Genomic DNA, 17,496 nt, shown 5'->3' with positions numbered 1-17,496 from the left:
GAGCATTTTTATCAAGCTCGTATGTTTAGGTTCAGTAATTTCACTTTAATGGCATTTAATAGGTCATTTTCATTGCCATTAAAGTGAAATAACTGAACATAAACATACAAGCTTGACAAAAATGCTTGACAAGCTTGACAAATTTTAGAAGAAAATTTCAGATGGCACTTAGAGGCTTTTGCATCTGAAGTCTTCATATGTAGTAACACAAAATACATAGATATTCATAGACCATGCTATTTTTATTTTGTTACTACATACAGCCTTAAATACAAAACATTTATAAAAAAAAAAAATAAATAAAAAAAATCTCACTAGCGAGTGTTTTTGTACATCAAAACAGCGATCGGCCAATCTGAAATGTTTAGTAGAATTTTAGGCAAGGCTATTTGTCTGTCTGTCTGTCTATCTGTCTATCTATGGTTGTCTGTCCATCCAACCAAAAATATTGTTTACTTATTGTCTTGATATCAGAAGGAATTTCTATCATGAATCACCAGGGTATGTGTATTTCATTTACATCCTTGATCTATGTGAATGACAGGCCATAGCTTGTTTTGTTTTAGAGAGATTTTCCATTTTTCTCTCTTACTCTCCAATTCTCCATTTCCTTTTTTTTGCCAGCTCTGCAAGAACATGCAGGTTTTATCATTTTCTTACAAGACATAACGTTAGCACATTTGAATAAGAGGGGAAGTTAGTGAACTGTGACTTTGACTTGGGTTCAGAACAACAATGTGATGTTTAAATGAATCAAAAATCAACAGATTATGTGGCTGCAGTTCTCTGCTTTTCATTATGTTTTTTTCTTCTATTAGGCAGTATGAGGCAGTTTATGCAAAGCTGTAAAAAGAGCATGCATTTTGAATGACAAATATGCTTTGCTATAAATGAAACACGACACGGATGCGATTTGGTTCAGTGAGAAGGCTGTGATACGCTGATCAGGTAAGAAAATCTATATGTGAAGCTTACTGATAGATTTTAGGGGTGTATAATGATCATAAGCTAAATGAAGAATGACAACATCCTGTGGAATTTGTACATGCTTATGTTTTTTGTTTTTTTGAGTGATTTTTTTGATATTAATGAAACTTTACAAAATAACTATAAAGTAGAAATAGCAACATGATGCTTAGTATTATATGAGAAATTATGATTGTACCCTGTACTCTATTTGCCTGAGAGAACAAGAACTATTTTATAATGAAGAATTTTGAAGTAGGATATTTATTAGTTCATTCTCATTCATGAAAGTGCTTGAAAACAATCTTCATGAATATTAAAAAAAAAGGACAATAGTATTCCTATTGTTTTATTTACATAAAAATGATATAAATGCATTATTTACATTTTAAAATCAGTTTCTTGTGTTGTGATGTCAAGTTATTTGTCTCTTGTAGTGCTTTATGCATCAAGTGTTGACATCTGAGTGAGTTCATGTGTTTTCTGCATGGTCTCGTGTTATGTGATGTTGTCGATTGTCTATGCACTTTGTACTTTGTACATTTCATTATATTAATTACATAAAACAATGTAAATAAAGATAAGTTTGCATAATTTTTTTTAAGTTGTTACAATTTAAAATAATTTAATTGTCAGAGTGATGGCAGACTTAGTCATGACAACTTGAAAAAGAACTTTTTGAGCAATGTTGCTGGGCATTGTTGTCGAACAATGTTGCTTCGGCACTTTCCATATTGAGAATGGGAATCTGAATACTTTAGATCGAAATTTGTTGCCCATTCTCAATGCCCAAGCAACATCGCTCAGCAAAATTGCCCGGCAACATTGCTCAAAAAGTTGCCTGTGTATCATCACCTTTAGAACAGAACAGAGCAGCGTAAATAATATTGCAAAGTCATAATACTGTCATGTGGCATTTTTTTTTTGTTTTTTTTTTTACTAATAGCAGGGCAGAAGTTATGTTGACTATTCTTCTGATAACAGCTTTTATTGGCCAAGGTAAGCAGTGTTAGTTCTTTCTCAATAGATCCATTCGTCATATGTTGCATTTTTTATTATCTTGAAACCTAATAAAAGGCATGTTCATTTGACATGTTGATACTTGATATTAAAGGGATAGTTCACCTAAAAATGAAAACTCTGTCATCATTTACACACCCTCAAGTGGCTCCAAACCTGTATGAATTTCTTTCTTCTGCTGAACACAATAGACGATATTTTGAAGAATGTCAGTAACCAAACAGCTGATGGATCCCATTGACTTCCATAGTATGAAAAAAAAAAAAAAAATACAATGGAAGTCAATGTGGTCTATCAACTTTTTGGTTAACGACATTCTTTAAAATATCTTCTTTTGTGTTCAGCAGAAGAAAGAAATACAGGTTTGGAACAACTTCAGGGTGAGTAAATGAATTTTCATTTTTGGGTGAACTATCCCTTTAATAACTTGATTTGACAGGCCAGTCATGGGACAGTCTTGGAACAAACTTCATCACAGCATTCCCAGAGAACATAGCCTTCTACTATCCAGTTAATCCAGTGAATTCTCTCAATATCACCGCTCTCTATGCCGACACCGGGGTGACAGTCTCCACCTCAGACGATTGGACATACCAGGACACACTGCCGGCAGGAAAACCTGTAACTGTGACCCTGCCACAGGGTATTGAGGAATACCGTTTCGCTCAAACTCTTCGGACCGTCAGAATCAGCAGCACGGACCACATCGTGGTGCAGTCGATCAGTCAGCGAGGAGATAGTGTACAAACTAATGTCGTTCAGCCTCTGAAAAATCTCGGTACGTTTTACTCCATCCCCTCGCTGAATTACAGCATGATGATTAATACTTTCTATCAGTCGACAAGAAATTTCAGCAAGATATACAGCACCTTCAGGCTGGTTATTATCAATGGAGTAGATATAAGTAATTATGTCACAATTGTAAAAATGGCTAAAAACAAGATGTACACACTTGATCCGTACGCCGTTCTCCAGCTCCAAACCGACGGGACAGAAATTGCAGTTAGATCTGATTATAGAGTAGCTGTGATGATGACCCATCCATGTGTAGAAATGGCAGAATGCAGATGCAACATGGTGGTGAACCAACTTTATCCCAACTCTCAGTGGGATAGCAGATTCGTTGTACCCTCAATACTGAACACAAGTAACGTTTGGCTACATCTGACGTCCTCAACGAATATCACTGCCAGTGGCAGGGATCTAGAATTGGGTACTTTGGAAGCCAATTCCTCAAAACTCCTGTCTCTCCCATCTTTGCAGTCAGGATCTCAGTTCATCAACACATCTGATCCTGCTTCCCTCAGGCTTGTCGGTCCAGGCTTCCTCATTGAACCAATCCCACAATCCAGGTTCTCTGCATGCTACCTAGTAGTGCCTGTCAGCTCGACAGATGCCAAGGCCTTAGTGATAGCAGAAACGGACTACAGGGATAGTGTGTATATAGATGGTGATTTGCTTTCATCTGCTAAATGGAGCACCATCGCCAATTCAGAGTACTCATCGGTTTTAGTGTCAGTTAACGGCATGCATGTCATTTGGCATCCATCCACAAAGATCGCCGTGTATGTGTTTGAGAAGGGCACAAATGTGTATGGAGGCCCAGCTATATCTTTAAGTGAAAAACCAGGTAAGAAACCTATCTATTAGGCTACGCTCATTATTGTTCTTTTTTGTGTTGCAGTGTATTCTTCTAACATCAACACGAAGTATGAAATGCTTTAAAGTTTTAAGAGATAGTTCATCCAAATATGAAATTTTTTGTTGTGTTCCACAGAAGAAAATTATATAGGTTTGGAATGAAATGGTGGTATTAATGATTATTAATGAATAATGACAGAATTTTATTTTTAGGGGAACTGTGCCTTTATGTAGGTGGAAATGGGGCTAGTTTTCACATGAATATTTCTAAAGTTATTTTTTTGTAAGTCAGTTTCTATATAGACACATAGCCTACGTTGTTATTTTCCCACTATTATTGCACAGGAAATACAGATACAGTTAACTGAACACATGTTGACCCAATAGCAAGGCATGTTATCACAATGAAAACCTCCCATTATTAATACCATTAAAGGTTTTTCAGCAAAATGTAAACAATTCATGAAACAACAAATATGTATATGGTAACATACAAAAAAATCAGAAATTGTAATTAATAAATAAAATATAAAACACATTGTGACAAGGTGCCCTAACCTGATATTTATTAAATAAACTCCTGTCCTAACAATAAGAGCAAAGTTAAACCTTTTGGTTTAAAGGTAGGGCTGGGTATTGACACAAATTTCATGATTTGATTTGATTTCTATTCACAATCTTGTGATTCTATTCCGATTTCGATTCGATATTGATTATTTTGGATATATATCAGTACATATGGCGGGAAAAAAAATCTCAACTAATGCTGTAAACTATACGTGGGACTATTATTACTATAATATTAAAGGTTAAATTAACTTATTTGTATACAAACATTTAAATTACTAACGAGTTTATGGTCACTGAATATGGTTTTTCTGAGGTAAATGTGACGTTACGACATATTGTTTATGAGCTGTTTGACGTCTTTCCGCGGTTGAAACACTGATTGAGCGATTACATGTGACATGATATGGATTTCAATAAGTTGTACTGTATCTTTTAACATTAAGATGTTCATTTGTTTATTCCGTGCTGTAACTGGTATTAAAGCGGAGGAGTGGATTAGTTCACTTGCGCTCTGTGCTGCTTCTCTTGATCTGATGTGCTACAGCGATCTGTCATGCCACATTAAACAGAGGCAAAACGGTATATATCTTTTGAATTTCATAATAAAATGGACGTAATTTGAAATCTGAGACTTTGTTTCATATCAAAAGTCACAAAGCACAAAGATTATTGCGATTTATTGTACAGGAGGTTCGATACAATTTTCCGTTCTTCAACTCAAAACAGAATAGACTGATTGATTCTTGGGATTTAAGAATCGATATAGTTTCATAAAAATGAGAATCAATTAAAATCGAGAAATCTATATATTTTTACCCAGCCCTAGGTAAAAGCATCGTTCACCCAAAAATGAAAATTCTGTCATCATTTACTCACCAAGTTGTTCCAAACCTGTATGAATTTCTTTCTTCTGCTGAACACAAAAGAAGATTTTTTGAAGAGTATAGGTTACCAAACAGTTGATGGGCCCTAATGACTTCCATAGTATGGAGGGAAAAAAGTACTATGGAAGTCAATGGGGCAGGTTTGGAACAACTTGAAGGTGAGTAAAGGCCCGGGTATACTTAATTTTCCGCATTCCGCTTTATCTCATGCACAGTTGAGCGCGCAAGCCTTTCAAAGTATACTCCTTTGGACGTCAACCCGGAAAGACGCATTTGGCGTCTAGTGCTCAAGTCACTCGCACATGTGCTGTTGTGCACGCACTGTCCAAGCGGACACAAAAATTGGGCTGCACGCGACAGTGACCCTCCTAATGACGAAAATTACGTCACACGGACAGTGTGCGGACCATCGCGGAACACGGATGACCGAAGTATACTTTGGGTTTAAATAATGACAGAATTTTCATTTTTGGGTGAACTATCCCTTTAATGCTGGGTACCCGATTATCTTGTGGTGTGTACCCAGCATAACACTTTCCTGAATGTATATTAGTGTGGTTATATTCTGCTCACTCAAGAATTATAGGAAAAATATGATGATATTTGAATCTAGAGAGGTGAAATCACAGAAATTGTAGGCTAATTTATAACAGTTTTGAACAAAGTATTTGAAACCAACTTACAAAATTACTAACTAAAGAAAACATGTTTGTGTAATTGGATTTTTGTCTTTAAACCTTTTAGTTACTCAGTATGCTATACTAAGCCTGTACTGCTTATTCAAACATGACATTTGTGTTTGTGTGCGTTTAGACCCTTTAGGCTGTGCATTGGTCCCTTCCAAGTTCAACATCATCTTTAGACCTCAAACCTGGCCTGAATCCCATCAAAACTGTATGCTCATAAGTGACGAGCTTTTCAGTCCGAGCAATAAAGCGACCCAAATGGAGATGGTCGAAATTTTGAATAGTGAAGGTTTAAACGAGAGGCTCTGGATCGGACTGCGCCGTAGTCTGCTCACATTAGAGTGGTATCGGCAGAAGGGTAAGAATGTACACAATATGGCGTACACGCGGTGGGGAACCGGGGAGCCAAGTGTTGCTGCGAAGGGCATGTGCGCTTCAGTATTCCCAAATTCAAGCATGGATTTCCATTGGGAAAGTGTGCCCTGCTGTGCTCAATTGAAGTCTATCTGCTACGCAAGGGCTCTTTACTTTCCTCTGTATTTTCCCATCTCAAATGATAACTCAAATGAGAAAGCTAGTAATTCTAATAGTAATTATGAAAAAAATGAAGATAAATAGTAAAAACTGGCCAGGAAAAAAATAGTGACATCTGAGGATAACATTTTTGTTTCTTTATATTTTACAATTCATAGCTGGATACATCATTAAATGATATATTGTTAATATACAAACCTACTTAAACTTCCAAAATAGCTCTAGTTTAAATAGAACAGATTAAAGATGTTAGATCACAAATAGGTAGATATGAAGTTGTTTGGTCACAAATTCCTCTAAGAAGTTCACATTGCCTTTGTAACCATGAATATTGTATGTAGTCTAGATCTTATTCACAGTGTTCACACTGTTTATCTAGAAACATGGATTTATATGCAGTCATCAGCACTTTGTATTTCCAATATATAGATGTATACTTTCAAAAAAGACTAAATAGATTTCAAGGTATAAAGTCAGCATGAAACATAAGTTGTGATAGTCTTTTCTTCCCTGTTGTAATGTATATCTAAGTGAAATGGCTTCTTGAATAAGAAAAAAATGTAGGGCGGGACTTAATTTTGTCCATAGGGCATTGATTGGATGCTTGTGGTTTGCTATTGCTGTGATCTCATGTGAGTGACAGGTTGTCCTGCCCTCTCGCCAGTAATCATCAGAGAAGACATATTTCTGCAAGAAGGAGGGGAAGTTATTTTGATAAAAGATTACAAGGGCACATTCATTTTTAAGAAATAAGTCATTTATAATAAATACTGCAATATTCCATATAAAAACAAGAATTGTAAATTTTGATTTTGTGGTGACTTTTAAAAACCATCTCCACATAGCATCATCATATTTGTATACATGAATGTCATATTTGTATCTAGGAAGTTGTAGTATTCAAATAAACATAAGCTTTCAGACCTCAAGCCTAGTGCATGCATCATTTAGCCTTTAATGGCAGTGAGAATCTGAGTGATGACTGCTGTAAAAATATACAGCATGTGTTATATGACAAATAGCCATATGTCAACAGCTCATTATGCAAACTTGTGTGGAGACACTAAATGTGTTTTGAATGCAAAATGTGCCTTTGTTGCTGGAAAAACACACAAATGAAGATTATATTGCTCAGAGAGAAGAAGACCTTTGGCCTTGAAGCATCAGGTAAGACAACAGAATGTTAGATATTAATACTGTACTACATGGGCATGTTTATGAACTTTTTTTTTTTTTTAAATGTTTTTTAACATTAAAACGTTTTTTTAACTTTAATCCATATAGACTTTTATAGCACTCAAAGTTTTTCATCAATGTAACATCTACATTTCAGGGTTTTATTCAGTAAATTCAATAGAAGTCTAATATATTATTTAATATGACTGATTCAACTTAATTTTTAAGGTCAGTTCAGGTAGAAATATTTCCTTAAAGTAACAGTCGCACAGCTTCACCTTCTACAGTGCTCTATATTTTCTATATGAATCACATTCCCCGCAAAATCTTTTTACATTTTGTGTATCAGTTAACCTTCATAATTCTTCTTCTTCTTGATTGTCAGATTTTTTTCCATCTAGGCTGCTCAAATCAACCGAGAACCACGGAGTGACAGTGATGCTGTTCAATCTTCTCTTCATGTCACTGGTTTGCCAGGGTAAATCATCCCTCACATTTTCACACATTTATGTTCAAAGTTGATTTCTTTTTTCTGAACAAAGTAACAGGAATCACAAATGCTATAAAATTCCCTGTTTTTATCATTGGTCTTTACACCAATTGTATTTTACTGCAATATACTGTATGCAAAGGATAGTTCACTCTTAAAAATAAAGGTTTCAGAAGGGGGGATTTGTAGTAATGCCATAGAAGAACAACTTTGGGCTCCCCAAAGAACTTTTCAATGAACAGTTCTTAAAAGAACCATTTTTTCTTATTGTGAAAAACATTTTAATAATCTAAAAAACATTTTCCACTAAAAAGAACCTTTTGTGCAATGGAAAGGTTCCAAGGAATGTTAAAGGTTCTTCATGGAACCATCAATGCCAATACGGGCTTTCGCACTGGAGGAACCTTTTCATAGTTCCTAGAACTATTGGCTGAAGTACCCAGATTTTGCCGTGTTCGCACCGCAGGAACTAGGAACGATTTTAGTTCTAGGTACTCCTTTTGGGGGAACTAAATTAGCTCCTACTTCAGAGTAGGGTCTACAGCAGCACTATAGGAACTATCAGTGACGTAAGTGTACGTTGATTGGTCAAACGCATATCAAACACTGGCACCTGGCATTTTTAAAAAGCCGTGTAAGCATATTTACTTCACGAACATGGAAAACAGCGATAACAACATTTATCTGTTGTCTGCAGGGTTGTGTTCTTTTCTCCACCTCGATGATATGTAATACTGAAAGTTGTCATAGGCGATTTCGTCTCTTAGCCCCACTTTTTGCTCTTTCAGTTGCTTAAATATGCATTTACATTCCATCTCCATTATCACAAAACCCACGACACGACACACAACAAACACAGCTCCGATCACGGCATCCTCCATTCACCGGTTTTTAGCGTTTATAAATGCTGTGCTTAAAGACGCCACTATCGGCCGCTTCTTAGTTCCTATTGCCGGTGCGAATGCAACCAGGAACATGGCCCGGGTTAGAAATTAGTTCTCGGGGAACTATCCTATTTCTAGAACTGAGTTCCTAGAACTATTCAGTGTGAAAACCAACCTTTATTTTTAAGAGTGTGTAATTAAACGGTCATTAAGAAGATAGCATGGTCTTCAACATGTTTGAGTTTATTTTGCTATCAAACCATCTGACTGTACATTCTCCTACTTATAATATAAGCAAACAAATGGGCGTGAAATATTGATTTGAGTTTAAATGATATTATTATGTGAGAAGTAAAAGAGTGCAGAGTGAATAATATATAATATCATTTAAACTCAAATCAATATTTCATGCCCATTTGTTTGCTTATATTATAAGTAGGAGAATGAGACATGAAACTCGAAAACTGTAGGAAATCTCACTGTGCTGATTTGTGAGAATGTTATATCAGTATATCTCTGTACAACAACAATGAACTCTAAACTGACGATTTGACAGGGCTGTCAGTGGAGAGCTATGGAAAAGACTTTATCACGGCATTCCCGGAGAACATTGCCTACTACCATCCACAAAAGTCCTCCAACACGCTCCAAATTACTGCTTTCTACAACGACACCGCCGTCTCAATCACCATCAACCACACAAACGTATATAATGAAAAGCTACAACCTGGGCAGACTAAAACTGTACATTTTCCCAAGTATGTCAAGCAATATCAGTTCACACGCTCCCTTTATTTTGTCCGAGTCAACAGCACCAAATTAATCGTGGTGCTTTGGATCAGTCAGCGAGGGGACAGCGTGCAGTCTTATTTCGTTCAACCTGTAAAGAATCTTGGAAAGCTGTATTCAATCCCCTTTAACAATTACAATCAGATGATGGCGTCCTCTTCCAATATGGCAGATCTGTTAGCTCCGGACAGCTGGAGATACAGTTCATTCAGGCTGATCATTATCAATGCTGAGAACATCATGAACGCCATCTCTATCCAAACAGTTGGCATGAATGCTCAAAGAGACTTTAACTTTACGCTCAGCCCTTACGAACTTTTCCAGTTCCAAACCAACGGTTCAGAGATTAAAGTGTACTCTAGTAACACTGTGGCTGTGCTGTTGACTCATCCATGTGTAGAAGCTACCGTGTGTGATTGTAACATGGTGGTGAACCATGTTCTCCCCCAAAATCTGTGGGGTCAGACTTTTGTTGTGCCATCGTTGAAGAACCTGAATTCAACTTGGCTGCAAGTGACATCCACAATGAAGGTCATGCACAGAGGACAGAATATAAAAATTCTAGCCTCAAATTCTTCAGATCTAATTTCTTTCCCGTACCTTGAAAGTGGATCTCAGTTCATCAGTGCATCAAATAATGTGTCCATCAGGCTTATCAGTCCAGGCCTCATCTTAGAACTCATGCCAGAAACCATGTTCGCTGCCTGTTACCTGCTGCAGATAAACTCAACAGAAGGTGAGGCCTTTATCATAGCTGAAACAGCCAGTAGGGGTGGTGTTCATATAGACGGTGATTTGCTTTCATCCACTGACTGGAAAACCGTTAGCCAGTTCAAACTACTCCTCTGTATCAGTGCCGATTAGTGGCACGCATGTCATCTGGCATCCAACCTCCAGGATCGGAGTGTACATGTTTGAGAGGATGGAAAGTGGAATTCCTTACGGAGGCCCAGCTGTGATTTTAAATGAAGAGCCAGGTAAAATGAAATCTTTTTTTATCCAAGAGTGAATGTGATCATTATTTTGATTGATTAAAGTCAACATGAAATGTTGTTTACAACCTATTTAACTTCTGAAGAAGAAGAAATGTACAGCAGGATTCAAATTTATTTGATTTATCAAATCAGGAATTGATCGGTTAGTGATCTGGATATTAAATCTGGATATTATCAAATGTTTGAATGACACATGACATGAAACTGGATTTAGCCACAAAAGTTTTGGGTTAGTAAGATTTTTATTTTTGAAAGAAAAAAAATACTTTTATTCAGCAAGGATGCATTAAATTGATCAAAAGTGACAGTAAACACATTTATATTGTTACAAAAAAAAAAAAATCTGTTTAAAATAAATGTTCTTTTGAACTTTCTATTCATTTAAGAATCCTGAAATCAAAATGTATCACAGTTTACACAAAAATATTAAGAAGCACAAGTGTTTTCAACATTGATAATAATAAGAAATGTTTCTGAGCACCAAATCAGCATATTAGAATGATATCTGAAGGATCATGTGACACTGAAGACTGGAGTAATGACGCAAAAATTCAGCTTTGCCATCACGAGTAAATTATATTTTACAATATATTCAAATTAAAGACAGTTATTTTAAATTGCAATAATATTTCACAATATTACTGTTTTTACTGTATTTTAATCAAATAAATGCACCCTTGATGAGCATAAGAAAGTTCGGTAACACTTTAATATAGGGTCCAATTCTCAATAATAACTAGTTGCTTATTAGCATGCATATTACTCGGATATATTGGCTGTTTATTAGTACTTAAAAATGCCTTATTCTGCATGACCATATTCTACATCCCTTAATCCTAAACTTAACAACTACCTTACTATTAATAAGCAGTAATTAGGAGATTATTGAGGCAAAGTCAGAGTTAAAGGGGACCTATAAAGCCCCTTTTTACAAGATGTAAAATAAGTTTCAGATGTCCCCAGAGTGTATATGTGAAGTTTTAGCTCAAAATACCCCACAGATTTTTTTATAGCATGTTAAAATTGCCAATTTTGGTGGGTGAGCAAAAACGTGCCGATTTTTTGTGTGTGCCTTTAAATGCAAATAAGCTGGTGCTCCCGGCCCAATTTCAAGAAGAGGGCGGAGCTTCAAGAGTTCATGCTTCGGCATAACGTTGTAGGCCAGATTGCTAGAACACCGGCAACAACAAAACAGGACAATCGTACGCACTGAAAACTGTTAGTAGCGGTGTTCGGGCTTATATGTTCGAACCCGAGTCTTTGAAAAGACCCTCGTTTGTGAAACAGAAATGATTGGTGCAAATGTATAAGACTTGACTGATTTTCTTAGGGACATTTGCTATGAAAATTAAATTTAACCACGAAGTCCTCAGTGACTCAGATGGCGAGTCTATGGAGACTCTTATGTGGGCAGATCGTCACCAGCTGTGGGTGGGGCTTCTTCGTACAATAGAGTACCTCAGGGATGACGTGTTTTTGTAACCAAAACCCGAAAGCGAGTTAGCATTTTAGGACTTCCGGTTCCAACGCCATAAAATCTATGGGTTTTTTGAATGGGTTTTTGCTAAATCGCCTGAAATAAGGTCTGTGGTTAACAAAGCCTCTAAATATTTTCACGTTTTGATCTATGACATAAAACACACCAGTTATAACCCGCTTGTGATTTTTTTTTTAAACCTTTATTGTGTCTTAAAAAAACGACGGTTGCTTACAAATTGCTAAAAGGGACTACTTCCTTTGGCGGGGACTTTAGACGTCATCATGACAAACAGGACATTTGGACAGCATTTCTTATGAAAAAGTGGATAAGCATTCATACACAGGGCAGATCATAATCAGCGAGCATGTTTTTAAATGAAGTTGTTTTTTAAATAAAGTTTGAGGAAGCTTGGTGGTGGTGACGTTGATCCGCGACCATGGTGTGCTGTAGCCTACTGTTAGCTTTTACATCTGACGACTTTATTTAGGCTTCAAAATTTATAAATGTTGTAAAGATTATCTTGATAGACAAAACGTGTAAGTGTTATAACCCTTTGTTAAACACAGAGCTTATTTTTTGCGATTTTCCAAAAGTCTATGGGAAAAATGCATGGGCTTTCGATCGAGGGAACCCGTGCGCCGCTAACTTCCGGGTTGGCCTACAAAAACACGTCACCCCTGAGGTACTCTATTACGTCACTGTAGCAGAGAATCTGAATCAGAGCGTTTGAAGAGACTGCTTTTGATTTATGGGAATTGTAAAAAAATAGTGAGTGTATTTTTACCATTATAGGCTGGTTGTTCTCACACACTGCGGACAAACATTGGTGTTCAAACACCTTATAAAAGTTAATTTTACATAATAGGTCTCTTTTAATAGTTAATAGTGAGAATTGGACCCTAAACTAAAGTGTGACTGAAAGTTCTTTCAAAAACATGAAAAAAAATCTACATTTTTAGAGCTTGACAGTAAAAATCAGTGTATATTTCCTCACATAGAAGAGACTAGCTTCGATAATCTTAAACAAAAGGTGTTCTTGTTGTTTCCTTATGTAAATAACATATTTTTCTTGTACAATAATGTGCACAGATGAAGCAAAATAAGATCAATATTGAAATTTAAAGTAACTGACCAACATACATTATATCATCGTACTTGAAGTTACATTAAAATAAGAATGAAATCAAAATTCACAGTGCGTACTGAAAATGTCAATGTATGTTTGTATGTACATAGATCGTGATGGCTGTATGGCAGATCCTGCGCAATATAAGACCACTACTGATGTCATGACGTGGCCCGAATCCCATGATTACTGCATAAATATAACTTTCCAGATGAGCACACCAAGCAGCGCAAGGGCCCAAAAGGAGATGACCAACTTTCTGCAAAAAGACGGCGGTCCCGGGTACTTCTGGATCGGGCTGCGGAGCAGTCTGCTCACATTAGAGTGGTATTGGAAGAACGGCAATGGCAGCGAATACAATGTGAACTACACAAAGTGGGCCGTTGGGCATCCAGAGAAATCCCGGAAGGCTTTGTGTGCTTCTGTGTCGCAGGATGCCAACAAGGATTTCTCCTGGAAGAGTGTGCCTTGTTGCACTAAGATGAGGCCCGTCTGCAACAAAAAGGCCAAATATTTCAGTGAATTGACCTTTGATACACTATATGATCATTTTTACATCATTAACCAAAAGATCTGTCCTTATCAATTTTGTTTTTCTACGGAGCCCCGCACATGACATGCAAGAATTTTTTTTTTAAATCGTTCGCACGATTTACTAATTTGTTCCCTCGATTTACTAAATCGTGCGCACTACTATTTTTTTTTTTTATTTGAAGTCAATAATTGCAGTAATGAATCAAATGTTTAATCATGATTCTGAATAAGACTAATCTAATTATAGAAAACCTACTTGTCTGTTAATTTATATTAATTTTTGTTTTTTTTTAATGCATAATATAAAGACATTTTTTACTTTTTTCAACATTAAAATATGTGGATCTTTATATGTCCATGATAGTTAAAAACAGTTAAATCAATGAAATATTTTATGGCTTCACTTACTGTTATCGCACAAACTGAACAGCCTCTCAAATTGGACAACTGTAAAAACTGTTGTAATGTCAGATGTAATGTAGGCTAAGGTGAAGGCACCTAAAGTGAAATTAGCTCCTAGGTTAATACAAGTATATCTCATAAGTTCACAGTGCTCTTGAAAAGTGCTACACCTTTAAGGCTATTTGGCTAGATTCTGGTGCATTTGGGCATGTTTACCTCTGTTGGCTGACGTCTTTCAGCTCACCATCGCCTCCATGCTGCAATGTCATTTAGGCAAATCACATAGACACCTAGGCATAATCAGGTAACGGGTAACATTTTATTGAATTTTAAATGTGGTTTATCCAAAAGTGCACAAACGTTACATAATGGGAAAAAAAACATTAAAAAAAAACCATTAAAAAAAACATGTCTTGCTCACTATATCCCTTTCGAAGCAAAATAGAGAAGCTACGGTGGCCGAAACAAGTCAAAGATGTCTCTGAGACAGCAGAGAGTACGTTAGCCAGTGAAGCAATGAGGTTTCTTCTTTCTTCTAACAAAGAACGGTCTCTGCTTCTAATAAACCAGACGACCACTACTACTACTACTTCTTCATGCGTATTCAACGTAGTGACGATGCAAGCTGCCTCTAAAAACACGAACGATTTAGAAGAACAACATGGTGACGAAACACGCTCTGTAGAGCAGTTTGTCCATTTAGGGCTGCTGTAGAAACATGCTGGCGCAAAATGACGACTTGACATGGAGGGGGGACCCGCGGTGTATGTAGATAGAAATAACTGATTCTAAGGTAATAAAAACATAACGGTTCATTATGTTTTAACTTGCTGTGTGTAGCCTATATACACACACACACACAATTGTATATTTACAATTTCAATCATTTTCAATAAATCATTATTTAATTCATAATTTGTGTTGTGAGTCTTCTCCTTTATTGTGTTCCCCTTGGGACATGTGTTTTTCAGTCTTTGCCATTTGTCAGTGCAGCTATAGTCAAAAGTTTACAGTGTAATTTGTGTTTTATCTAATGTGTATGTTCATCATAGATGTGAATTGTTAACATCACACGAGCGATCTTGTGTCATACTGTCTTTTTTTTTTATCAGTAAAACCACATTTGGCTGTTTATGCAGCAAATAACTGGCAAAACGATTGCAATAACAATTGAAAACCTGTTTTAAATGCTTTGAGCAAATCTGGTGGATGCCTACAGTATTTAAAGAATTCAAAATCATGATTTTGCATTGTGAAAGTCATTATGTCAAATGAGACATGTACTGAACTCAATGGTGTAGCCAGGATCCTACGCAAATCTGAGAGAAAAACAACCATTTTGAAAGTCAAATGTGTTTGGATTAAAACAAGGGCAAAGAGGTGATTCTTAAAGAGAAGAAGAGTACCGACCAAGACATCTGGTAAGAGTCTTTGCTGTGGTTGGGTTTAAGTCAGTAGAGCAGGCAACTTGTGTGGATAATTGTTGGAGTATTTAACTACAATGTTTCTGCAGAGAAATATATATTTGCCTTGTATGAAATGCAGAGAGGCATAAAAAAGACAACTTTTTTGTTGTCTCGTTGTCTTTTTTACTAGTTTATCTTGGATGATATTGAATTATCTTCAGAGACTTTTTTGACATTCTCTGGATTTTAGAATTTTTTTAGTCATTAATTTACTTTGTTCTAATTAGTTGCTTTGTGACGGGATTCTGTGTTGCATGTAATCAAAAACATTCTATTTATCTATACACATTGTATATTTTACAATCAATTTTTCTGTTATCCTTCTTAGTTTTTGTCTTTTCTTCCAGCAAGTTAAAGCAAGTTTAAGCCATAATCATGCTTGTTGTTCTGCTGATCGCATCAATGTTTTGCCAAGGTAAGAGAAGAACTTTTACTATCCTTTATGAAAGTGGTTTGGATAAAAGAGGTCTAGCTTACTATGTAATATGAATTTACTGATCTGGTTTCTCCCAGATTGGGCAGTTTTTGTTGTACTCTTCAATACCACCTGAAAAAGTTAAAAAGCTGCTGTTTTTTAAGTTATTTGGGATGCAGTATATCTCATGTACAATGAACATTTTTATTTTTTATTTTAAGGTCTTACAGTAGTGAGCTATGGAGACAACTTCATCACTGCCTTTCCGGAGAACCTAGGTTTCTTCTATCCATATTATCTCTTCAACATTCTAAAAGTCACGGCACTTCATGACAACACTAACTTCACAGTCTTCTACAAAAACACACAGAAAGTCATACAAATCCAGCGGTCAGGGCAGGCCATGAGTGTGTATTTTCCAGAATCTGCTGAGGTAAATCAACTAGGCTCTTCAAATGCATCTGTCAGAATTACCAGTGACAAAAACATCACAGTGGTTTCTGTAAGTAAGCGGAACACAAGCATCCAGACCAATGTCGTCCAGCCCACGGTAAACCTTGGTACAGACTATATGATCCCTATGCTGGATTACCCAGAGTATCTTGCATCCTTCAACCTACCTAGTCTTGTCAGTACAACCATGAGATACAGCTCATTCAAGTTACTCATTATCAATGCGGTGGACAGTCAAAACAGCATCACTGTAGTCAAGCAAACATCAACAGATGTTCAAGAAGAGACGTTCAATATCGACTCTTACCAGCTGGTCCAGCTTCAGACCAACGGTTCCGTGCTGAGGGTCAAATCTAGCAAAGAAGTAGCTGTGATATTGACCCACCCGTGTGTGGAGACTGCAGACTGTAACTGTAACATGGTAATGAATCAGATTCTTCCCACAAAGTTTCAGGGTCGGAGCTTTATCGTACCTTCCATCTTCAACGTGGCCGAGACCCGGTTACTTGTGCTGTCAGAAAACTCGTCTTCGCTGCTTCACGATGGTAACCAGATACAAGCTACTTCCTCAGCTCTTCTGCCGTTTTCAAACCTGGAGACATCTCAACTGGTAAATTCTTCAGACAGAGTGTCCCTCAGACTTGTCAGTCCGGGCCTCATTGTGGAATTGATCCCAGACACCATGTTTTTTGCTTGCTACCTGCTGCAGTTTCATTCATCCTATGGCAAGGCTGTGGTGATAGCTGAAACAGACAGCAAAGATGATGTGCGCACACATAAAGGTTTGCTTTCAGCATCTGAATGGACTGCAATTGCTGGCACAAAGTACTCTTCCACTGTAGTAACTATACCAGACCTCAGGGCCACAGTCTGGCATCCAACCTCAAAGATTGCTGTTTATATGTTGGAATACATGTCTGAGAAAGTAGTTTTAGGAGGCCCAGCTATACCCATCAGTGAAAAACCAGGTAAAAGATCTATCTAT

The 17,496-nt window shown here is 36.7% G+C and overlaps 1 protein-coding gene across 1 annotated transcript; it reads left to right on the top strand.

Moving 5' to 3' along the window:
- Window positions 1-25: 25 nt before the first annotated feature.
- Window positions 26-7,230, top strand: LOC127496820 (IgGFc-binding protein). Its single transcript, XM_051864641.1, has 5 exons — window positions 26-501; window positions 819-948; window positions 1,913-1,965; window positions 2,426-3,616; window positions 5,895-7,230. The coding sequence occupies exons 3-5, from the start codon at window positions 1,926-1,928 to the stop codon at window positions 6,383-6,385; spliced, it is 1,722 nt and encodes a 573-aa protein (XP_051720601.1). The 5' UTR covers window positions 26-501; window positions 819-948; window positions 1,913-1,925; the 3' UTR covers window positions 6,386-7,230.
- The last annotated feature ends 10,266 nt before the right edge of the window (window positions 7,231-17,496 follow it).

The sequence above is a fragment of the Ctenopharyngodon idella genome, chromosome 16 (assembly GCF_019924925.1).
Source record: "Ctenopharyngodon idella isolate HZGC_01 chromosome 16, HZGC01, whole genome shotgun sequence".
Taxonomy (NCBI): domain Eukaryota; kingdom Metazoa; phylum Chordata; class Actinopteri; order Cypriniformes; family Xenocyprididae; genus Ctenopharyngodon; species Ctenopharyngodon idella.
Note: the sequence above shows the minus strand (reverse complement) of the source record. Positions and strands in the feature narration are given on the sequence as shown.